Below are 25,836 nucleotides of genomic sequence, written 5' to 3' on the forward strand. Positions count from 1 at the left end.
GATGTCCAACAAGCTCATATACAGTCAGGTCCATGAATATTTGGACTCTGTACCCCTTTACAATGGATTTGAAATGGTTTTCCAGGTGTTTTGGTGTTGTTGAGGTTGCCAGTGCATTCCTTCTTTTTAAAAATCCACCACATTGTTGATTTGGCCACTTCTAAGGTTTCTGCTGTCTCTCTGATGGGTTTGTTTTGTTTCTTTTTCAGCCTAAAGATGGCCCCCTTCACTTTCATCAACACCTCTTTGGATCAGTTATTGAGATTTCCCATGAACAGCTACCTAATGCATATTCAACACTTGGAATCAATTCTAGACCTTTTATCTCCTTAATTTGTCATGAAATAACAAGGGAGCAGGCCACACATGGCCATCACACTAATCAGTCAACTGTCTAAAATAGAAAGACTATGTAAAAATGGCTGTAATTCCTAAACGGTTAATGCAAAATTTTTTGTTGAATTAAAGCTGATAGTCTACACTTCACACTTCTCACATTTTGACTGCTTCATTTCAAATCCAATGTTGTGATGTACAGAGGCAAAATTACAAAAATTGTGTCACTTTCCAAATACTTATGGACCTGACTGTAGGTGTGATGGTCAGATGTTCACATTCTTTTGGCTATATAGTGTGTAAATGACCTTCTTTCCAATTGGATGTCCTGTATTTTGGCTAGTTGTAAAAGCAGTCAGGGTTGAAATGTACAGAACACACTGTTAAAATTGGACTGACAGACATTCTTCTGTTATACAAGTCCTCAGCTGTGCAGCTGTATGGGGCCTCTATTGTCAAATTTTGAGCTTAATAATGTGTCACATTTTTTCAATGGGAGACAGGCTGGCTAGTCTACCACCCTCACTCTCTGATTACGCTGTCATGCTGTTGTAAAAATGCAGAAAGTGGCTTGGTGCTGTCATGCTGAAATAAGCATTGAAGTCTCTGAAAAAGACATTGTTTAGAAGGCAGCATGTGTTCCTCCAAAATGTGTTCAGTGTTAAGTAATGCGAGTTACCCACTAATACCTTTTATCATGACAAACGCTGACTTTTGACATTTACACTGGGAACAATCAGTATGGTCCTTTTCTTCTTAAAGATAGATTTTTCTTTATTGATCCTGCAGGGAAACTGCAGTGTTACAGTAGCAAGATATATAATTGAACATAAACTTACATATATTAAGCAGAAATAAAAATAGAAATAAAAATAGATATAAATTAGGTTGAAATAAAAAAAATAGATATAGATTTGAGTAAAGTATGAGAGAGTAGAAATAGAAGTATATTTATTTGCATATTTACATATAAGACAGATTTGTTGTATTTGACATGACAGCAGGTATTGCAATAAGTGGTATGATGTAGTTACAGCATAATTAGTATAAACATAACTAGGAGTCGTAACAGCCGTATTTACAGTCCAAAGTGCACAGTGAAAGTGTCATTACAGTAGCGGTTATGATATATTGCACAGTGTGTATTAACAACATTGGTGATATAGTGATGTGATTCAGCACAGTTCAGATAGCAGGAGGTCAGTACCATCTCTGCAGTAAGGAGAATCGTTGTAGAGCAATTTTGTATTGACTTATAGCAGCAGAAACAGATTAAGGTAAATTTATAAATCACTGCTTTCTGTTTATTTTTATTCATCTATTTATTTATGTTTTACATTTTACCTACTGTTCTAACTTTGGAATTGGTTATGTACTGTACATCTGTTTTGAAAGGGCATGTAATGTTAATAATGTAATGTTTCCATATATATTTAAGTTTATTAGAGCATTTAACATTATAAACATAAAATGAAAGGTAAAATTAGAATGTCTGAAGCTTTAGAATGGCACAGTGGAGTATTGCTGGATCCATTCAGCTTGTTAGCAACACAGAACCACTAAAAAAAACAAGTTAATGTAACAAAATCAAATCAAACAAAATGAAATGTGTTGTTGTAATGTGGTGCTTAATGACCACAACATCTCATGTTTAAACTGTTAAATTCTAGTTTTACTGACTGACAGAGATGGATGATGTGTGCACAGATGGGTGGACATGCCACTGCAGTCATGAGCTAACATTCCAGCCCTGAGCTAACACACTAATCATGAGCTAAAGTACTAATCCTAACTAACACACTAGCCCCTAGCTAATGTGCTGAGCGCACGCTAACACACTGGTCTCAAGCCAAAGTTAGCCAACAACAACTTGGCAACTGGGAATTTTACCTAACTAAAAGGTAAAATAACTAAAGCTTGAGCTCTATGCTAAGTTTTTTTCAAAAGTATGTGGACACCTATACATCACACCCATATAAGCTTGTTGGATATCCCATTCCAAAACCATAGAGATTAATATCGTGTTGGCCTCCTTTGCTTCTATGACAGCCTCCACTCCTCTGGGAAGGCTTTCTACAAGATTTTGGAGTGTGTCTATGGAAATTTGTGCCCATTCAGTCAAAAGAGGATTTGTGAGGTCGGACACTGATGCTGGACAAGAAGGTCTGGCGCACAATTAATGTTCCAGTTCATCCCAAATGTGTACAATGGAGTTGAGATCAGGGCTCTGTGCAGGCCGCTCCACAGCAAACTCATCAAACTACAGGAGCACAGTCGTGCAGGAACAGGAAAGGGTCTTCCCCAAACTGTTGCCACAAAGTTGGAAGGATATAATTGTCTAAAATGTCTTTGTATGCTGTAGCATCAACATTACCCTTCACTGAAAAAAACAGCCCCATAGCATTTTCCCTCTTCCACCAAACTTTACTAGCACTGTGCATTCTGATAGGTAGTGTTCTCCTGGCATCTGACAAACCAAGATTCATCCATGAGACTGCCAGATAGTGAAGCATGATTCATCACTCCAGAGAACACGTTTCCATAGCTGCAGAGTCCAAGGTGGCATGCATTACACCACTTCAACTGATGCCTGGAATCGCACGTTTTGATCTAAGGCTTGTGTGTAGCTGCTTGACCACAGAAAGCCATTTCATGAAGTTCCCTTTCAACAAAGGATAGGCGCTGTGTGCTTTAGCACTTGGTGGCCTCGCTCTGTGTGTCTGCATGGTCTGCTGCTGTGTGGCTGAACTGTTGTTGCTTCTAGACAGTTCCATTTCACAATAATAGCAATTACAGTTGACTGGGGCCAATCAAGAAGGACAGATATTTCACAAACTGACTTGAGGCAAAGGTGTTATCCTATAACAGTGCCAAGTCACTGAGCTCTTCAGTATGACCCATTCTACTGCCAGTGTTTGTCTATCGAGATTGCCTGGCTATGGGCTTTTAAGGGTTTTTAGCCATTATTTAGCTAGTCTGCAATGTTTTTCATGAAATGGTAAAATGTCTCACTTTCAACATCTGATATGTGTTCTATGTTCTATTGTGAATAAAATATGGGTCTATGAGATTTGCAAATCATTGAATTCTGTTTTTATTTACATTCATTTACATTTTACACAACATCCCAACTTTTTTTAGAATTGGGGTTGTATTTTACGTGCTCACTATGTGTGCTCATTGCACACTAGTGTTACTCTTTATACTCACTACTGTAGGTCCTAGATACAGTTTTAGCTGGCAGCCATTGCCATTACATAGAAATGTTTAATGCAAAACCTTTTAAATTCATTTTCAGAGTCATTTCATGAGAGCCATTTGATTTTTAAAGAAAACAGCTACTTTAAATGTCTGTACATACAGCCACGAATATTCCATTTGAAATATTATAAGAAAAGTTTCAGAATCAAATCTTTGCCATGCTCAAATCAGATCTTTTTCCCAATCAACACTACATATATCTATTTAATATAAACCATTGATTTCAAGTGAAATATAATATCTAAAAGTATAATTGGTCTTGTTATTTACCTTTTTTTTTTTTAATTCCACTCTCATCCGTTTGGTATGTGCTCAGTGAAGGCTCATACAAGACAAATAAAAATGCATGAGAAATATAGAGTTTTGCACGACAGTGCGAGATTAGACATAGAGGTGCTCATTAGACTAAATTTACACATCACAAATATAAATATATGTAAACATGCTTTTTCAAATATATTACTAATCAATGCTCTCTACTGTTTGTCTGCTATTTAAACCTGCTTCTTGTCTGTCTAACAATAAGATGAATTAAGGCAGGAAAATATGTTAACTTCATTTGCTGATGACACTCAACTAATGTTTTCTTTCTCACCCTCTGACACACAGGTTTCCAGTCGGATCTCGGCATGTCTATCTGACATCTCTGCATGGATGACAGCTCACCACCTGAAGCTCAATCCTAGCAAGACTGAGCTGCTGTTCATCCCTGCAACTACAAGTCCTCATCATGATCTTGCCATCTCATTCGAGAACTCTCTGATTGTCCCGCCTGTAGAGGCAAGTCAAGTCTTGGTGTGGTTCTGAACGGCCAGTTATCGTTCTCGACACACATTGCGAACCTAACTCGGTCATGCACATTTCTCCTGTACAACATCCGGAGGATCCGACCCTTTCTCACTCGTGAGGCCACCCAGGTGCTAGTGCAGTCTCTTGTCATCTCAAGGCTTCACTACTGCAACTTGCTCTTGGCTGGTCTTCCCATGCAGGCCATCAAGCCTCTGCAACTCGTCTTCAATCTCCCCAAATTCAGCCACGTCACCCCACTGCTGCGCTCCCTTCACTGGCTTCCTGTAGCTGCACGCATCAGATTTAAAACCCTAATGCTTGCCTGCAAAGCCAAAAATGGACCAGCCCCTCCCTACCTGATGGCAATGGTGAAATCCCGAACTGTACCACGAGCCCTGCGAGCTTCGACCACAGCTCGGCTTGACCCGCCATCCTTCAAGGCGCGCGGAAGACAAGCATCAAGACTGTTCTCTGTGCTGGCACCCAGGTGGTGGAACGAACTCCCACTGGCTGTCCGAACAGCAGAGTCTCTCGCTGTCTTCAAACGCAGACTGAAGACACATCTCTTTATACAGCACTTATATGAGCACTGAATTAATTATTTATTGTAATGTATTGTACTGCACTTATGTAATGTATTGTATTGCACTGCTCTGTGTTTAACTCTGTTCCTTTTTCTCTAGGTATCAATATGGACTTTTGTTTCTAGCAGTATCTGAGCTCAGGACTGGCTTTCTCTCTAACCTATTGGTAACTAGCAAAGATACTTTCTCTGGATAGACAAAGCACTTTTTGTAAGTCGCTCTGGATAAGAGCGTCTGCTAAATGCTGTAACTGTAAATGTAAATGTAATTTGCCTTGGGGGTGGAGTGGGGAAAATAGTCACAGCACACAAGTTCTAATTAAATTACCTTCTAAAAACAAATTCATATTTTTTTCTCAAAAGACAAAGTTAGTGATGCTGAGTCTGAGTAAATAAACCAAGGTACTATTCAAACATAAAGTGAAGAAGTTAACTATGTTAACCAGAGTATGTACATAAATGTTTTATATGTTTAAAAAAAAATGGAGAGGGAATTATTATACAATGGGTCTGCCTGGAATGAGAGATTTCATAAAATGTATTTAAACCACATTTCTTGAGGTATTCATTAGGAATAGTCTACACTCAGATCTTAAAAACACAAAATAGACCTCAGATTAGGGTCAAGATTAAACCTATGTTTAAGCCTATTTAATGTTTCTGGGTTGCATTCACTGTCATCATTAGTAAAAACACAATATAAAAACCACTAAAGGTGGAGTGATATTTATTATTTATTATTTATTATTTTCACCATTATTATTTATTATTTATTATTTTCACCAGAAACACAAAGTATCTATAGATTGAAACAAGCCCACAAAGGGCCATATGAGCCCCACATATAGAAAGATTTTATGGGATGTCCAGTTTAAGCATGTGTGTTGTTCTGGGTAGCCCAACTGGAACCCGTAGCAACCCATGTACAAAGCCACTCAGCCCAGTAGGAGTGAAAGGTACATTTTTACAGGTTTACATAGTAAAACTTTTCAAATGTCAACAATACAAGAAAAAATGTTTTCCATGAAATGGCCTCTGTAATAGACAACTCATTGTTGTCAGTTGCTTAGGCCTGTTTTGCAGAGCCAGTGTGCAGACCCTGCTGAAAAAAACAGCACAGACAAGCATTTCATGTTGGTCTATGCTGGTCATGCTGGTCTAGTGTTGGTCTGGTTCTGGTTTAGCTGTTCAGCCCAGCATGGTCATGCTGGTTGACCAGCATCCCAGCAACAAAACACAACATGCGCTGGTTTTGCTGGTGACCAGCCATGATGGTCTATGCTGGTTTTTCTAACAGGGCATTGTTCCTTTCTTATATTGTCATTTGTATTTCATGGTCTTTTAGAAAAAGCTATTGCATGTAATTATTCTCTATTACTTCAGATTTTTTTGCAAATACATTTCTCTCAAAAGATCTCATTAGCCACTGCCCCGCTAGCGCCCCCTGTTGAAGAACAGTCTAACAGTCCTAAAGTTATTTGCCAGTACTGTTAGGAAAAACTGAGGTTGGGAATGTGATGATGAGTCTTTGTGTCTGAAATGCTGATCTGTCTGTGAATATAGTAAACAATAAATATTTATTAAGTATTCAAAATAGTTTACACAGTCTGTAAGGATGATATTCCTCTGTCATAGCTGGCATGCTGCTTCTCCACAAATTTAATCTGTTTCTCCACCATAGGCTTTATTCAGGTGAGAACACCTGAACCACTGATGTCATCACTACAGTATAAAGTTGATGTTGTTGTTGTTCTTCTTCTTCTTATTATTATTATTGTTATTATCATTATTATTATTAATTTTATTATTATTATTATTATTGTTGTTGTTGTTGTTATTGTAAATATGGGCTTCGATATAAGGTGGTTGGATCACTCTTGACTTGTAAAGAAAGCAGGATGTAGACTGATAATTCTGTAGTAGTGTTTTTTAATGCTCGAGCCTCACGGTCTCTTTTACAGCAAGGCGACTTCCTTTTTCTTCCTACATCATGTGACAGAATGGACATACGTAGGAATGGACATATTTACATTATTAATCCTAAAAACTACTTTTTATTTTGATATGTTTTCATAGGTTGCAGTGTTCTCTAGTTTACTGTAAAACATAATTTGGGGTATTTTTGCATTTCGTCCATGAGCAGATATATGTGTGCGACACCCTGAGCAGAGCCGAAATGACATTGTGTACGTCGCTAATAAATGCACCAACTTGATAACACGATTTTATCGTATCGCTCCAGCTGTCAGTTGGCTGTAAAGCCGCAGTGGTCGTTCTCGGCTGTGTTCAGCAGGGGGCGCTCTTTCCATTCTCTCTGAAGACTGAAGACCATCACATCACACTAAGAGAACCAAACGTCACACGTAGCAGCAGATCACGCTGCCTGAACCGGGGAGAGTGGGGCAGTGTTTAAGTTCAGTTATAAAGTGGCTCGTTTTTTATATTTTTTCCCGTTGAGGGGCTCCGCAAAGGTGAGTCAACAATCAAAATAACACAATGACTGAGAATCCGGTGCGGTTGAACATTAACAGGCATCCTAACCTACTCAGTAATTCAGCGAGAGAGGCTGCTGTAACGCCAACTAGCTGCGTTGTCGCTCCGCGCGGTAAAAGCCTGCTAGCAACGGTTAGCATTAGCTGCTTACCTTGTGCTAAGCTAATACAGCAGCGAACAGGGCAGAGCTGTGTCACTGCGTATCACTGCAATTTCAGTGTTCTTCCTTCCTAATGTTATGAAGTCACTCTGAAGAAAAGCTACAAGAACCACTCCTTCTAGCGCCGCATGGTTGTGTTTTTCTCTAGCAGCATTAGCCAACGAACAGGTATTTGCTAGCTAGTCAGCTAGTTGGGCTACGGTCACAACATTTCACTTCACCATCCATCACCTTCTGTGGTGAAGTGGAAATTTCCCTGGAATCTTTACAGCATTCCCGGAACATCGTTATTAGTCTCGATAGCTGATTTCGGGAAGAATTTGGGTGAATCTATAACAGTGTTAAATTGCACTCAGAATCGCTGTGTAGATATTCGGAGGTGTGCTTGGTGGATGAAGAAGGGCCACCAACTTGTTTAGCCAGCTTTCTCCACACTGCAAACGCATCACGTAAGGTAGGTGCAACAGGAAGTCTGTTGAACAATAGCTGCGAAGATAACGCAAGTTAGCCGGTATTCCAACGATTTGTCCTGCCGAGTATGTGCGTATCAGTAGCATAGCGCAGAAACTAGTGTTTTAATGGTAATTCAGAAAAGACTCAGCTTAATATTAACGTTCCCACTAACCCCGGAGAAGGTAATTTAGGCTATCAGTATCCCAATTATTCTTTTAAAGCTGCTAACGTTTTCTGAAAAGGTGATTTAGGCTATCGAAATACCATAATCATTCTTATAATGCTGCTAATATTTTCTGTTACAGTGGTTTAGGCTATCAAATTTTTGTAATTATTCCTTTAACGTGGGCAGTTTTTTCTTATAGGGTGATTTAGGCTATCAAGATGTCCTGTGTCTACGTTTCAATGTTGTTAGTATCAGTTTCACGTAGTGTACTACCTATATATATGCCCTATGGTAGAACATTTCAACAAGGTAGCACAGTCTACCTGAACATGGGTCAACACTTGGTACATGGAGTGTAGGTTATACATTCAGTTTTCAGTGAATAGAGAGATGTTTTTTTGAAGGAACTCTCAAAAAGACATTTTCTGTTTCCTGTGTCTCAGGTTTGAACTGCAGTCCTCGATGCGCAAGGGAGCATGTCGAGCGTGTGTCAGGACCGAAGCAGCCGATGGCAAGACATTGAGAAAGGTCTCCAGTTTATCCAGTGAGGTTTTTTTCTACCTCTGTGTTGTTTGGGCAATGTTTGTGTTTTTAATTTTAAAATTTGAATGTTTTTCTTTTGGAAAATGTTGTCACAGGACTCGTTTCACCGCAGTGACAAAGTAGTAACACTTGGCAACAAAATGAATTCATATAACTGATTTTTTGCTAAGTGGGTCAGTGGGAATGTGGCATGTGTTACAGGCACAGCATATCTCTTTCCCTGTTTGCTGTGGATGATGAACTACTTGAAATGAATGAATAAATGAGTTATTATACAAATGATTGCTGAAAACACGTAGAACACAGCAAAGCCCTGGAAATAAGCAGAAACTTAAAAAGGCTGCAGTATAGGCCTAGAAAAGCATCATCAGCCTCTGCGCATGTTGGATCTAAAATCATGGTCTAGTTGGATCTAGTTCATGGTCCTCATCGCTATCATTAAAAAAAAAAAACAGAATTTGTGTTATTCCATAATATCAAAATATAATGGCTTTTACATGTTTCTAAAGTCTTATGATTTATTTTTTATGACGTTACCTTTCATCAGTGGGTAGAAAAAATATTAATCGAATATCATATTTCACCTCCCACTTCCACCACCCCCACCTATCATCAAGCATTCAGCTAGCTAAGAGGCCTTCCCTGATACCATGTGTCACTCAGAAACACAAAATGACTTCTAAATTGTGTTGACTGTAAGGTTTCCTTAAATGCAAAGAACAGAAATTCATGTATAACAATCATAAAACTACTCATTGTTATCAGTAGGCCTGTGCTGGCAAGAGAGTCGAGGTATTCAGATAGCTCTGTGGAAAATAACCATGGTAAATGCTTAAGCTGGGCTTCAGGGTATTTTTCTCCTTGCTTTACCTTTTTTTTGTCTGGTAATTTTGCGACAATCCCTTATACTGGAGCGAACACAGTGATGAGAAGTAACAAAGAACAGAATTGCTAATGTCACATGAACTTTACCATTTGAGAGTTTGTTGCTTAGCCCTTTACATTCTTCTTTGAAACTATTTTACTTGAGGCTGTTTAAAATGGCCCGTTTCACGTGATGTACGAGAGCTGAGACTTGACTTTACTCCTGTTTTTCCTGAGACATGAGACCTTATCTGATATCTGAAACCTGATGCTGTGATCTACCAGCAGTGCTATGGAACCAAAACAGCACAGAAATATGTTACTGTCCAAATAGTCCTGAACCTAATTTTTCATGTGGAATTCAGTGCCTCTGAACAGACTCTAAATCTCACCTTTTCTGTTTGTAGGTCCACCCTGCCTTTCCCTGGCTCTCAAGAACAGTATGAGGTTAGCTGCTTTTATTTACATCATTAGGAAGTTAATGTATTGATTCCTGTTTGTTGTAGATGTATGACTCCTGTTTGTTGTAGATATTCATTCAGGACCTGGTGAAGAACCTGTTTGGGGAGGGAAACGATGTGTTTCATGAAGGCGAATGGGCACGATCTGTTGAGCTGTATACTGAGGCCTTAAACATAGCAGAGTATGCAGATTCAGAAGAAATCAGCATAGTTTGTGCAATTAGAGAGAAGCTGTACGCTAATCGTGCTGCATCATACTTAAATATTGTGAGTACATACTGTGCTGTCTATACAAAATTTAGCCATTTTTAGATTTTCTTTTCTGTTAGCATGTAGATGTTGAAACACTGTGCTTTTGCTGTTGTGGAGTAGGGCCTGCATGACCAAGCCTTGGACGACTGTGAAAAAGCTCTTCAGCTGAATGATAATAACCACAGAGCACTGTATCGGAAAGCCAGGTCCCTGAAGGAAATGGGGAGGCATCAGGAGGCCTATGAGGCTGTCGCTAAGTGTTCTTTGGCAGTGCCTCAGGTTAGTCCATTTACTTGACCTTCCTTGAGCATTTATGAAAATGTCTTTTGTTTTCCAGATTCAGATTACAGCGTTCCTCTGTTATAATTTATAGGATGCCAGTGTAATTCAGTTGACTCAGGAGCTTGCCAAAATGTTGGGACTGAAGATACGTAAAGCTTATGTCAGAGGCAAGGTATGCTATGCATTTATTCACTGGGTAAAGTATTTTCTTAAACTATATATCTTTTTCTGTGTTACATTCCTAAATTAGAATAGGCCTTAATCTCTGTGGTATGTTTGCAGTTGTACTCTTTCTAAACAACCTTGTATGGTTGATTGCACAAGCTGCTGAGCTTATTATTTTATAGAAGTTTTGTTTTTCTTTCAACAGCCTGCCTTAAATGTGTTGTCTGGCTCAAGTATATCAGGTGCAGCAAATGAAAAGGTAGTATGTTTGTTTTTTTTTAAGTTGGTGTTAAGTTTTGTAAAAGCGAGCTTTAATTTACTCATTATCTTTTTTGTTTTTAAAAGTATTCACAGATCTCTGCTTCAGTGGAAGACATTGAAACAGGTAAACTAGGTTATATTGGGATGATTTGTTTCTGGCCACTGACGACACTGAAGTTGTTCACTCAACCTTCTTTTGTTTCTCAGATGAGAGCCAGTCTAACCAGGGCATTGCTGCTTCGTTGCCTGTAAGCATGCCAGTGTGTCCCCCTGTTTGTGAGAAAGTAGAAGTGGAGCCTCAGCCTGCCCCTGTCACAGTCATGTCCGCTGTACCCCCTATGGAGCCACATAACCCTGAGCCTGTTCCTTTGACTATACATATGCCTTTGGTGAATGGATCCAGACCCAGTGAGCCTTACCCAGCACCAGAGCCGCAATTAGACTTTAATGCAGAGATTATTGGCGACGACCTGGATGAACTGCTAGACAGTGCAGCTCCTGCTGACTCTTCTGAGGTAAGTTTCTAAACTAAGGCCCTGTTTCCGTTCTTTTCTTTAACTCGCTCTGACCCATTTTGACTCACCAAATGGATGTGTCAAACCAGTGTTAAAGTGGCCAAAAGGGGAGGAGGGGACAGGGAGGAGCAGGTTAATCAAATGGAACGCACTCGCCCTCTGCAGATTAGCCTGAGTGAGCTAATAGGCTGGGCATGCAAACTTGAGCATAACATACATAACGTATGTGAGTAATAGCTCTGTCTGGCTATAACCTTGGTGTAGAACTGCGGTGTAGTACTTTTGTATTTGTTGTTTTTAGCCGGGTAGGATTCAGCATGGTAATGAGCCAGCTAGTAGAAGTAAATGATGAAGTTGTATCATCAGTCTTGTATAACAGGCGGGGTAGTTTATAACTTAAAACCCAGTGAATTGAGTTGTGAAAGGTTTTTGAAAATTAAGCATGTTGAAGTAGTCAATTGCTAAGGCTTGTGAACAGCTTTGTCTGCCATGGGAAATGCGTCAGGTTGCAATGACTTCTGGGCATATTCTGCTGCTGAAGTTGACAGTGTTCGTGCATTCACTCTCCTCTTTAAGGGCTCATCTTATACCTTTTGCTTGAGCTTGTTAAGCTCAAATAAGGGGTGAAACTTCATATTCCTCAATTCAGACGGGTGGAATGAATGTAGCATGGCACTGGACTTTATAATTCCAAAGTTGGACCATGCTATCTCCATGAAAAGTTTGAAAAAATATTAATATTCCTGTTTTCAAGATGGCATTATTACCTTGCTTGTTAAAGGTCAGTTGTATTACCACATTGACTGTGTCGTTGTTGCTGTTTTTTGTTTTCTGTCTCCACATAAGGTGATTCCTACAGTGACGGGTCCTCTTCCTTTACCTACCAGTATTGCCACTGCGAGTTCCTTGTCTGCTTCTCTTCACTTACCCCCCCACCTAAGCCATTCAATGCTTGTGACACCTCAGTGCACAGTGAATCTGCCTGCACCGTATAACAAGCCAGTCTCCTCAGGCTACTCCCTCGGCCTGGACTCTTTCACCTCTCCGCTGGATTCACTGGACAGCTTGTCTATTTCAGAATCTCAGCCAGGTGTGCTGGTTTCTTTCTTGAGTACTCTCGATTATGTTATTCGTTTGAGGGGGTAAAATGTTGAAGTAACTGTGCATATGATCTTTTTTTTTAAGCTCTTGCTAAAGCCCTGTGAAATGTAAAATGGTCCGCTTTGCATATTTACCGTACTTAAATGGCTTTATTGATGTTTTAAAATTGCTTGTTCTTTATTCCAAATTATTCAGAAATACCACTCGTGGGAACAGGTTTTGGCCAGCATACTTTCATGGTAACTTTCTTTTTTTTCCACATACAATTTCTAAGAAATTTTATTGTTTAAAGTCTCTTTTGACATTGGAATGTAATTTTAATGTTCTCACATTCAGATGGGAAACAATGAAAGAACCTTGCCTTCCTTGCCGCCCATGGGAATGGCCTTTGGCATGCCGGATGGCAGCAGTTATACCCAGGATCTTACACAGCAAGTGGACTTAGCCAAAAATCCTCTTGCCGACACTCATGAGTTTAAACAAGCCTGCTCTACGTGCTTCAGAATTGGTAAGAGAACTGTGCAGTTGTCGAGCAACATTGCTTTGCATGACTTTATGACCAGATCACTGGTTTGCAGTGATTTGCATGTCGTGCTCTCCACATTACATGGCTATTGTGTGCCTGCAGGTCCTGGAGTACTAGATTACACCTATCATCCTGAGGACCACAAATGTAAAAAGGACCTGTTGCTTGGGAGAATCAAACATTCAGATAACCCTACATGGAAACTGATTCGACCTAGGCCCACCAAAAACCAGTATGTGGGGCCATATTATATTTGCAAAGGTGAGAACAACTTTTTTTTTTAAATTTATTTATTTTAGTTTTTACCATGTGAATGTGAACTATCAAAGCAGAAAGATTGAATCCAAGGAAAAAAAAACACAATGGTGCAACAGGCTTGTAATGTGAATGTAGCCTTCGGCCCAATCCCATTTCTTCTTTTTACCCCTACGCCTTGTTTTTGAGTGTCACCCGAACCTCTTGGAACTGAGTTACAAGGGGTAGTGGTTGAAATCTTGACCCAAATTAACAAATTAAAAAAAAAAAAAAAAAAACATTGCTTCATTAATAGGCTACTAACGGTGCTCTGTAGGCAACCCAGCCCATCTTCAGTGATCAGCAGAGAAGAGAAAAGTTCAGCAACCTCACTGCTGGGCTTTAGTTACATTTAGGGCATCATATGATTTCAAAGAGGGGATATAAATAATTATATATTATCTCCCACCGCAAATTCTTTAATGATACGAAGCTGAAGTCAGTTATTTGCCAGCTTCTTGTTCAACTTTTCACCTTAAATGGTGCAGCAGTTACATTCTGGCGCTTCAGGCGTCAGAACTGCTGGACTATTTAAGGTGGAACGGGAAAGTTAGCTAGCTAGCTACCGAGACATTAGCATGCTATCAGCGATTTTATTTATTTATTTTTTTTTAATGTTTGTTATGAAGAAAACGACCATAATACATTAAAACGACATTAAATTAAGATAATGCAATGGTTATCGTAACTTTTTACCAGAGAAAAGACTCACATTTGTAGGTTTCTTGGGTCTCTCGCGCAGCCATCTTGCCGGTTTTTCTTTTTTCTCAGAACACTCCGTTTGGAGTGTACCTCTGAAAAACCTCCATTTGGAGGGCCATGTATCCCTAACACTTCGCCCTTCCTCTCTAACTCAACAAAAATTGGGACACCCTAATCCTAGACGTGAACGTGCAAAACAGAAAGCTAAGGGCTAAGTGGCAGGGGCAAGGGGTGAAATGGGATTGGGCCTTTGTGTCTATAGAGGGTGATGCAAGTCATTCATGGTCGTTTTTTTTGGTTGTCAGTTCAGACCTTCTCAGTTTAATTCTCCAAACATGTTAAGTTGTGCCATGATACTGGGTTGATGATAGTACAGTAAGATGTATAGTTGGCTGCTATCCCCAGGTCATACACTGAAAAGGCCTAAGCCAAACCAGTGCTGAAATTATTACCTAGCTCTGTTAAGATGATGCAGAGCAGTGATTTAAAACAATTTGTTACTTTTGGCACCTAAAGATATACTAGAGATGGATGAGCATTTTGTGAGGTCAGTACTGATTGCCAGTTATCCATAACATAAATGGGATTCCAATTAGGGATGGGACACATAAACAGCAAATATGGTTTAAGTTGGTTTAGCGATCAAACATTGCAACAAACTCATTTGAAATGGGCAAAATCTTACCGCTGTGTGACCAAATGTTTATGTGCCTGAAACCATTTTCAAATAAAAATAGCAACTAGTTAAACAGTAAAATGATTGCGGCATACATCACATAACTGTGCAATTTTTGGCATACAGGAATCTCAAACTTTTATTTAAAAAGAAGTTTGGGCAGCAAATTAAAATATTTTAACATAGATCAAAATGCGCAGGCATGTTGCTACACAACTGACTCTGGACTTACCGTTGAGCATCGAGGGCAAATTCTTTCTTATGCTTTTTGCCTTAGAAATTGCCCTTTAGTTTCCATAAAGCTCTTAGCAATGACCTTGAACCTGTTGTCTTCTCAGGAGCACCCTGCAGATTTTACCTTGTTAGTCATTTTATCTTATCAAAATTTTGCACATGAAGTGCCAGTTTAGAGTAGTTGCATGTGTGCACAAGAACTTTGCTGAAAGAAGCTTTAGTTTTTTTTCTGCTACCTCTCTTAGCAGTGTCATAGAATACAGCATATTCAGTTGTGGAAAGTGAATTATGTCTTTGGCTGACATTTGCATGTGATTAGCTGTGAAAAGGTACCTAATGTTAAAGCAGTAACAGCTCGTGGGGTTAGAAATATATAGTTCTGTCTGCATTCAGAGGCATTGTGAGATACTGGGGATCAAAGATTTCACTTTCAACATGGCACAACTCTTGTGTAGTTAAATTAACATTCACATCTGAGTAAAGTCATTGCCTTGAGATACTGTTTTGTAAAAATGATGATTTAGCTAGCTGGCTTCCAATTTGACTAGCACTGGGTGTCGCTCACTTCTGACTTGGAGGAGAAAAAAGCTTCTTTTAAATTTTTTGGTCAGTTGTCAGTGTTACAACCTTGTTGACTTACCTTTTGCCGATATGATTTCCTACTAAAGCCTAAAAGCTTATTTCACTTGTGGTGAAATAAGCTCACTTGTGGAGCTTATTTAACTAGTGGTTTGTGAGCAATGATCATAGTCAAACTATTAAGCCTTCTAAGCAGCCTATTGCTAAATTTGGAGACATAGGATTCCTTTTAATGGGCTTTCCTGTGTTTGTCAGCCACATTCATTTAACTGCAGATAGACCTGTATAATAATTCTATTAAACACCACGGCAACAATGATTAACTCGGCTGACATTTTTGTCAAAACCAGAACCTTATTATTCTAAACTCTAAACTGTGCCCTAAAATTCTGAACTGTGAGACCGTCAGTGAACTTGGGCTTTTGGACTATTTGTATACCTTTTGAACCTTAGTGAAAATTACATCAAAATATATATGCGGGTTCAAGCACGAATTGGCACAGTGAGGCCTTCTGCCATTTGACCAGTGAGGCCTTCTGCCATTTGACCAGTGAGGCCTCACAAGGCTTAAGCCTGTTTGGACCTTATTTATAGAAAGAGGGAAAGAAATGCAATAAAGTCAGAGTTTATTAAGAAACCTAAATTTGCCATAATTGTTGATAATGAGGCCCAATGTGCCCATAAGGGGCCTTTTTGGCATACAGGAGCTAAGTGAAAGTGAGTCAGAATTTGTCAAAAGGTCTGCATATGTTATTTTTATTCACCAGGGGCCTTCAGCAAAGATGTTTAGAGTTTTGTTCAGATTGACCTTCTGACCTTGGTATAATAAGCTGCAGTCTTTGAATGAATAAGCCATTCAGGTCTGAGGACTGAATTGAACAGCACATACAGTCTGTCTGTGGAGCAGATAATTTTATCGTAATGACTGGGCCAAACTTTGCACACCTCATCAGGGTGTCAGTTTATAAATATGTTTCTAGTTTTAAATAATCAGGCTAATTGCTGATGAGTTATAGCAGTTTATGCTAGAAATGCCATGGCCTTAATGATTAATTGATAATTACATAATGAGTAAACAGAAAATCAGCCCCAGAGTACTTCAAGACCAAATTTAAAAAGTGAGAATCAAAATCGAGGGATTAGTTTGAGAAGTATGGTTTTCAAACAGGTAATTATTGCAAAATAATTCATAATAAAATAGAAGATAGCTAATTTATCAGCCATAAATTTTGATGTATCAAGTTGTCGTTAAGAAATCTCTTATAGTTAATCTGTAAGATGCAGCACACAGAATTTCAGCTTGATCGGATGTATGGATGCTGAGAAAGTTATTTAGCAGTTAGAATGCCCTCTAAGCATGTACATGCACCACAATTGACAGACTACTTTAGAATGCACTCTTGAAGAAATATGTGAAGTTTCTAATGTTTTGGATAAAGCATGCTCGGCTTACAGAATTTTTTTTATTAATTATGTTTTTTTTTCTGGAGGGTTTTTAGCATATGGCAGCCATATTGCTTACGAAAGTCATGATTTTTGAAGCAATTGCAGTAGTGGTGTACATACTGCATGCTTGAATCCTAACTACAGGATAAAAGCCAAAAGAAAACTGCCCTGGTGACCAGAGAACTCCATTGAACCCCAGCGCTACTACTACTTTATTTTTTTTTAAATATACTATATATATATATATAGTATGTGTGTGTGTGTGTGTGTGTGTGTATATATATATATATATATATATATATATATATGGCTATGTTCACATTACCAGGTTAAAGTGGCACAAATCAGAATTTAATGTGACTCAGATTTAATGTTTTCAGACGTTACTGAGTAGGATGTGCGCATGCAGGTCATTTGAGGATGCTGGTTCGTTCACATTAGTGACAGATTTCGATCACCTAAACAAGTGTGAACCGTTGTCAGACATCAGATTTGAGCAATGAGGCTTGTAATGTGAATGTAGCTTAAGTCTTGCCTTCAGTGGTTTAAAAAGTGAAACTAGTGGATATCCGAAGAAAGGCATTAATAAACTTTCCCTGCAAGTCTCTCATGAAAACTCCTGTCCACAAAACACCTTCAGCAATAAGATGCACTTGGGTCATTCCATACCAACTCACCTAGCCCTCCCAGTTCATGTCATAGATTTTCTTGACAAAAAATCTTTAAAAAATCATGTACATTCATTGTATTGTTTTGAAATTTATACTGAACATCCAAGAAACCCTAAGGATAATTTGCCGCATGTATTAGAGCCCAACCGTTACTGACTTTGATATTTAAGGATTTAAAAATCCAACCTATCAGCCGTTTTTTTGTTTTTTTTTTTCCCCTTAATTTAGACAGAATAAGTTAAACCTTATAGTTTAACCACTCATTAATGCTTGTTGTTGTAACTGATAAACATAGCGTTCGATAGCTTTGTGGGTAACCTAAATGAACAATGAACAGCATTGTAAGCTGCTGTAAGCGATGTTGCCAGAGAATTTTTAGAATTGAAAAGTTAGAGAGAAAAGATGGGACCAGTGTTTGTTTATTTGCTAGAACTGCCACACTGTTTCATAAATAAGTCTACAATCAAGTTTGTTAACAGCTTAGCCTACCCAACCCATGGAGCGCACCTACCAAGCATGCGCATGTCGTTAGTATAGTGTACTAAGGATGTAAAAATTGTAAAAAAAAATTCATATGGTGTATCGTTAGTGTAGTATCTTTTCAGTTTTAATTTAGTAGGGACTGAATTACTCAACTGTAGTTGTTAGCATCGTTAAGTACCAGTGTAATAGTGATAGTGCACCCTGTTGTGTTACACTTGCATCTGACAATGAGAAGTTTGGCCAGTGTGGGAAGTTCCCTAACTATAGCACAAGGAATGTACCCTCTTTTCCTGCGTATAACTAAAATTGTCCACACACACACGGAACAAGATGACATCATCTAGTATGCAACAAATCAGGCTGTTACAAGCTGTGACTTGCAGATTTCCTGAACCCAGTTAAACACAGGCTAAGTAGGTCACAGAAGGATAGAAAACCTTGAAGTCTACATAGTACAAATTTCTACCTATGAAATAAAATCACAATGTTATATTACAGCCAGGGAAAAGTATGAAAAATTAGTTGTTTTTAATAAATGATTAAATGATGGAGTAATATTTAATTTTTTTATATGTTTAATAAACACTAATACAAATGTGAGTGTTTTCAGCTCTGTTGTGCCACTGATCTAAATATATATACTGTGGATTCTTGGATGTTCAGTATAAATTTTAACCCAATCGAATAATAAGCAATCTGTGAGGCTTAGAGTGCACAGACAGAGAATTGCAAAAATGATAAAGTGCCAGACTTCAAAGATTCACAACTAAAGAAGTACTTGAAGTAGAGCTGTAGGATTTTGCATCGCTTTAATTTAATAAAAGTTTTCACATGATTTCACAAAGTTTTCAAGAAAATCCATGACATGTTGGTATGGAATGAACCACTTCATTACTTACAGTTCCTAAATAATGAACGGACCATTAGATAATAGAATAGTGATTCATGTTGTGATATATAAGCGTAGTGCACAAATCACTCTAGAAAGAACACATCACCTCTATCACGTTCTATGCCAGAATAACTAGACCTTCTGCATATTACAGATGTGTGGAATAAGTAGTGTGCATAGATGCTTAAGAAATAAGCTACATACAGTATATAAATGGTTAATGTACTTCTGCTAGGTTCTTTGTAATACCTTTTATTTTCTGGCCTGTTTTGCTAAACATTCAAATGGTCCAATTTCATATGCAGATGTAGCTAATGGAGAAGAATGCAAGTACCGTGGCCACTGTACATTTGCTTATTGCCAAGAGGAGATTGATGTCTGGACCCTGGAGCGCAAGGGCTTCATCTCTAGAGACCTGCTGTGTGATCCTTATGGGGCCAGAATGAAGGTCAATTTGACTGTCCCCAAAATTCTACAGGAGCACCATGGGATATTCATGTTCCTCTGTGAGGTGAGATCATACATGTTACTCATACACAGATGCCTGCATTATTTGGCTGCAATTAATTAACTGGTAATGTGCAAAATATTTGAACAACTGGCTTTTTAACATTATAGAATGAAGCCTAAACTGCAATGAAAGCATGTAACACATTTGGAACGAGTGCAGTGCGTCAGCTGGCATGACTGACAATATTTGCTTATTTGCTGTATTTCCAAAGTTGGAAAGACGTCTGATGAGTGTGTGTGGTCTCTAGGTGTGCTTTGATCACAAACCCAGAATAATCAGCAAACTCAATAAGGACAACCCCAGTCTCTGCTCTCATTCAGTGACAAAGCATGTGTTTGAAGAAAACAAGTAAGCATCTCTTTTCATAGATGTAAATATGAATACCAGCTTGGTAATCAGACAGTGAAATGTGCCATGAATTATCCAAACAGATAGCTGCTGTTTTTTGTGAAGCCGAAATGCATTCTTAACACACTGCCTTAATGTTTGGTCAGGTGCCTGGTCCATATTTTGAAGGAGAACACCCTGAGGTACTCCAAAATCCGCCCATACAATCCAAACTGTCAGCTAGATCTTTGTAGGCACGCGGCACGCTACGGCTGCCAGCGCGAGGACTTCTGTTTCTATGCCCACAGCCTCATTGAGCTCAAAGTGTGGGTGATGCAGCGTGAACAAGGTAGGCCAACAACTCTGCTACATTGGTGGAATTTGCCAGAAAGAGCTGCCTGTTGCAGGTATTCAAAATTTCTAAATTAATTCTGCTCATTTTCTTTAAGGCATTACCCATGAAAGTATTGTCCAGGAGGCTAATAAGTATTGGAATATTGAGGCCAGCTCACAAGTACAGGTATTTTTATTCATGCTTAATTACGTACGGACGTACAACCCTGTTTCCAAAAAAGTTGGGATGCTGTATCCCCTAAAAATAACTAAAAATAGACTGCAATGATATTCAAATCATATCAACATCATAATGAAACTGAGAAATGTATTGTTTTTTTTTAAAAATATGCCAATTTGCCAACAACATTTAGCCCAGAGGATGCGGCGTCCATGATTTCCAAAAATAACTTCAAATTTAGATTTGTCGGACCAGAGTACACTCTGAGCTTGGGCCCAGAGAAGGCGGTGGTGTTTCTGGCTCCTATTTATATATGGTTGCTGCTTTGCATGGTAGAGTTTTAACTTGCGTTTGTGGATGCAGCGATGACCTGTGTTCACAGACAATGGTTACCAGAAGTGTTTCTGAGCCCAAGCAGTGATTTTCGCTACACAATTGTGTGTGTTTTTAATGCAGTGCCGCCTGAGGGCCTAAAGATCATGGCCAGCCAATATTGGGTTTTGGCCTTGTCCCTTGCATACAGAGATTTCTCCAGATTCTCTGAATCTTTTAATGATATGTACTGTAGATGATGATAATCCAAAAATTGATTGAGCAGTGTTATTCTTGAATTGTCACGCTATTGAACCCCCCTGTCTTTACTTCTGAAAGACTCAGCCTCTCTTGGATGCTCTTTCTTTACCCAGTTATGTTACTGACCTAACCCCCCCCCAGCATTACACAACTTTACCATTATGTTGCCTTTGTACTATTTCCAATTAAATATAGGGTTTAAATCATTTGCACATCATTGCATTCTGTTTGTTTTTTTTTTTTTGCACAGTGTCCCAACTTTTTTGGAAACCAGGTTGTGTTTATTCACTTTGAATTCATATGGATATGATATTGAAAGGAGTTGATTATTACAGTGAGTGTTACTGAAAAAGTTTTGTTTGTTTTATTTACAGTTTTTGTTATTTCAGCTTGCATTTGAATCTTCCTATATGTTGTTCCCTCAGGAGCTGCCGCCTGTCTTAAAGAAGTTTGGTCCTCCTAACCTTAAGATGCAGTTTGTATGTGGGCAGTGCTGGAGAAACGGTCAAGTCAGTGAGCCTGACAAGTACAAGAAGTACTGCAGTGCTAAGGCCAGACATGTGTGCGTTTTGCCTTCTTTTTGTCACTTGTGACACCACTGTTCTGGTGTGCTATAGTGGGTGATGAGAAATACTAATGCAGATAGTTATATTCTTCTTAAAAAGCCATGGTTTTTGCCTCGTTTTGTCCAGGTGGGCCAAAGACAGGCAAGTGGTCTTGGTTAGTTCAGTTGAAAGAAAGAAGTGGACACATGTTCGTCCCCTCCCAACAAGAAAGCCTGCCCCATCTCAGTTTGAGGTAAATGGGTAATTTTTTTAATGCTAGATCTGTGCCAGAAATATTGTCAAGAGACTGGTGTGATTTTTACATGATAGGATGGGTGCTGTCATTGAGGCAGTTGGATGCTTAACCAATTATTAGAGAACTAATTTTTTTTGTCCTGGGAGCTCATATAATGAGTTAATATTCTTCTCATGACTTGTCCTCTTCCATCATCAGATTTGTATGCATGTGGCTGCTGGCAAGAAGTGCCAGTACATTGGGAACTGCACTTTTGCCCACAGCGCAGAGGAAAAAGAGCTCTGGACGTACATGAAAGAAAACAATAGTAAGTTCACAAACACTAATGTAATGCCAAGAAACTGAATTTTATCAAGTGACGTCCAAAGAAGAAGAATTTAAGTATACAATTTGTGTGTGTGTGTGTGTGTGTGTGTGTGTGTGTGTGTGTGTAGTTGCAGACATGGAGCAGCTTTATGAGCTGTGGCTGCAGTCGCAGAAGCCAGGCTCTAGTGACCAGAGCTCCAACAGTGCTTCTAAGGAGAATGGGAAGCAGATTCACATGCCCACAGACTACGCAGAAGAAGTGGTATGGAACCTCACACACCACATGCTTATCATTTTACATCAAGGCTTTTAACTGACACCATTTCCTGCACATTTGCATCACTTTGACTTTACTGCCTTACGCTGCTTATGTTATTAATCTTATTTGTACCAGGCTTCTGTTTTTGTAATGAAATACTTACCCTCCAGCAATCATGGGCACAATCACATTCAGACAAAACAGTTGGCCATAATAAAGGAAATAATAAGTAAAGAACAGGAAAAAAAGAGCCAGTAGCCTTTAATATTGAACTCTTTTACAGCCATGCCTAAAATGCTGTAGTCTCTCTTTGACCATGTTCCAGGTAGTTGTATTCCGGGTTTGCTTTTCTGCAGAAAGTTCCTAAGGCCAGATTTACACTAAATGATTTTTACCCTGATTTTAGCTCCAATTCTCAGTCTGGTTGAGTCTGGGCCGGTTGGTTCTAGTTTGCAGATTTTTAGGTTGTTGCAGTCAACAGTAGTGTCAAGTAGTGTGTGAGGGAACCAGAGATTTTTGCCTCCCTGTGGTGTTTCAGACCAATTGGAAGTATCAGACATTAGATTTTTTTTTTACCTGACTGAGCATAATCTGGTAGTGTATACTGGTCAGTGACTCAGTCTAAATGGGCTTCTCCAACAGCCAACGAAAACCGAATGAGAGCGCGAAAGAAGAAAATACAGCAAGATTAAAAAAAAAGGCACATTTGAGTGCATGTACCTCTGTAACTCTAAAAACTGCCACACTGATCACATCTGTGCATCCATGATCCTGACATCAATATGTGTGCCTGCTGCTTCTTTACTGTGTCAGTATGGAAGCAGCAGCCCCACATTTGTTAATTTGCATCTCTTAGTAACAGGAGTTCAGTGAGTTTGTTTCAGCATGAACTTTTTGTTTGGTTTTTGCGTGGTTTGGTGTGTGATCCTCAATGTTTCAGTAACCGAAAAATAATTGGCAGAATCCAATCGGATAGCATGAGACACCCACTATTTTTTAAAATCTCTTAAGACTTTTAAAGTCACAAAATAGTGCATCCAAGGCTTAAAAGAGCATAAAGAGAATGTGAGACAGAGTTGCAGAATTATCCATCTGTCACATGTTCAGCGAACTTTTATGGCAGTTAGCAGATGCTGTTATCAAGAACAGCATACAAAAGTGCTTTGTTGTCCACTCAAAGAATGTATTTAGCTAATACAAATAGGTTAGAGTCTGAAATAACCTTGAGCTGAGACACTGCCCAAAACAAAAGTCAGTACTGATACTTAGTATGAAATAGATATTATACAGAAAAAAAACATAGCATAAGTGTAATACTAGACATTTTAGTAAGGGCTAAATTAGTGTACTCTCTGTCTTCCCACAGATTTTACCAATGTGTTTTCTTTCTTTGTTTTTATTAATTCATTATATTTTTTTGCCAGGCCGGCAATCACTGTTGGTTGTGTGGGAAGAACTGTAACAGCGACAAACAGTGGCAGCAGCATATTACTTCAGAGAAACATAAGGATCGCTTGTTCAACTCTGAGGATGATCAGAACTGCTGGCAGTATCGCTTTCCGACAGGAACCTTCAAAGTCTGTGAACGGTCAGTTAAATTTAAATCTGCCGAATCCATAGCAGTGTTGTTGATGTTGTTGATGTTGTTGATGTTGTTGATGTTGATGTTGATGTTGATGTTGATGTTGATGACATGCTTCTCGCTCCATCCAGGTTCCAGAAGGGCTCGTGCCCGGACGGGGAGCTGTGTAAACTAGCCCACGGAGAGGAAGAGCTAAAGGAGTGGAAGGACCGAAGAGAATTCCTATTGATGAGACTTGCCAAAGCCCGAAAAGATCACTTGCTAGCACCAAATGATAATGACTTTGGCAAATATAGTTTTCTGCTTAAAGATTTAAACTAATTTTTTTTTATTAATTTGGCAGTCTTCCCAAGGTGTTCAGGAAAAAAAATAATGTGTTGGGAATACAGTATTGAAGCAGATGAGCTTACGTGAAGCTCCCTGCAGTTAAAGAGGGGGAACTGGCCTCCTCTCTCTCTTTCTCTGTGGAGTTTAATGGAAAGCACAGAGCTGGCCTTGTGTTCTGTGTAATCATAGCTTTGTTGCTTTTGTCACAGAGGAAAAAAGACGCACTATTGCCTTTTATGTTTCTGTTCCTTAGGTGTTGCACGACGGACTGCTTTTCCGAATTTGCAGATTATGTTCGGGCGAAAGGACACCAAAGAAGTAGTTTGGAATTAATTTGATTGGTCAGAACAGATCACATGACAGTATATAATATTGAGGATGTGTCGGTTATTCTCATACATGTTGATTTTTCTTTTTCTTTTACATATTGGAATTTGGGGTCCTAATATTTTATTTTACTTCCTGACAGCTTGTCTACTTTATATTCCACAATCTGTTTGTTGAATTAAGATCCATATGGTATTATATAGATCAACAAAATACCCACAAAATAATAAAAAATATATATATATATTTGTGTCAGCTTTGCAGCACCAGACAGACATGCTGTGTAAGAAATGTTGGAAAAATGCATGAATAAATGAACAAACTGACATGACTGCATTCAATCTATGTTTGAAACAATATTATTAAAAGTCTTGTATGAAAATTCGGTCGTGAATTCTCAAGTACGCTGGGCAGCTGTTTGGTTTTGCCATTTGTTTTTTTTCCAACTTCGTTAAAAAGGGTTCAGCTTGTCCAGTTCCTGTTATACAGTGCTTACCATGTGATTTAACCTTGTCAGATGAGCAGTTGACCTATTTAATAGGATAACCCATCTGGATGTCAGTGCCATAATGTTATTTGCATTATTGAAATGTTCAACAGATGCATCAAAGAGCTGATTGGTCATAAGACTAGAATGAACCATAGTACTGCACTTTCTTTCTCCTCTCGGTCATTGATGTGGAAACATTTAGGGACAAATGTATCTGAAATGCCTACTTGTAGAATAAAGCGTATTTTACAGCTTTGTTTGTCTGGTCTGTTCTTTGGAATAAGTGGGTTAACTGGAAATGCTTCTGAATTACTATGAACCTGGGTTTGTGCCAATCAATGCTGCATTAACAAGTGCAGAATGAGGAGAAGCAGCCTAGGCATTATTTCCCTTCTCCTCAGCTTCATTATATACTTCTATACGGGATAAGATGCACTGAAAATACTCTAAAAGCTCTGAAACGCAGGGGTTGTCATGGTTATGATGGTGTTTTTGCAGCAACTCATGCATTGTATAAACTAAAATGTTTGCAGAGACCTGCCATCAACTGATGGTTAAGGAGGACTCCTAAGGGATCATGTTGAGGTGAATAGCAAGGTACTTAACACTAAAGGCCTGAGAAACGCTGATG

General features: G+C 38.9%; 1 protein-coding gene across 1 annotated transcript; it reads left to right on the forward strand.

The window, feature by feature from the left end:
- Positions 1-7,324: 7,324 nt before the first annotated feature.
- On the forward strand, positions 7,325-24,942 carry zc3h7a (zinc finger CCCH-type containing 7A). Its single transcript, XM_036566775.1, has 23 exons — positions 7,325-7,440; positions 8,685-8,785; positions 10,056-10,095; positions 10,179-10,376; positions 10,482-10,640; positions 10,735-10,815; positions 11,014-11,067; positions 11,154-11,193; positions 11,277-11,584; positions 12,431-12,674; positions 12,881-12,924; positions 13,022-13,193; positions 13,314-13,472; positions 19,494-19,699; positions 19,947-20,047; positions 20,194-20,375; positions 20,476-20,546; positions 21,539-21,675; positions 21,806-21,911; positions 22,113-22,221; positions 22,349-22,482; positions 23,904-24,067; positions 24,193-24,942. The coding sequence occupies exons 2-23, from the start codon at positions 8,718-8,720 to the stop codon at positions 24,380-24,382; spliced, it is 2,967 nt and encodes a 988-aa protein (XP_036422668.1). The 5' UTR covers positions 7,325-7,440; positions 8,685-8,717; the 3' UTR covers positions 24,383-24,942.
- The last annotated feature ends 894 nt before the right edge of the window (positions 24,943-25,836 follow it).

The sequence above is a fragment of the Colossoma macropomum genome, unplaced genomic scaffold (genome assembly GCF_904425465.1).
Source record: "Colossoma macropomum unplaced genomic scaffold, Colossoma_macropomum, whole genome shotgun sequence".
Lineage (NCBI taxonomy): Eukaryota > Metazoa > Chordata > Actinopteri > Characiformes > Serrasalmidae > Colossoma > Colossoma macropomum.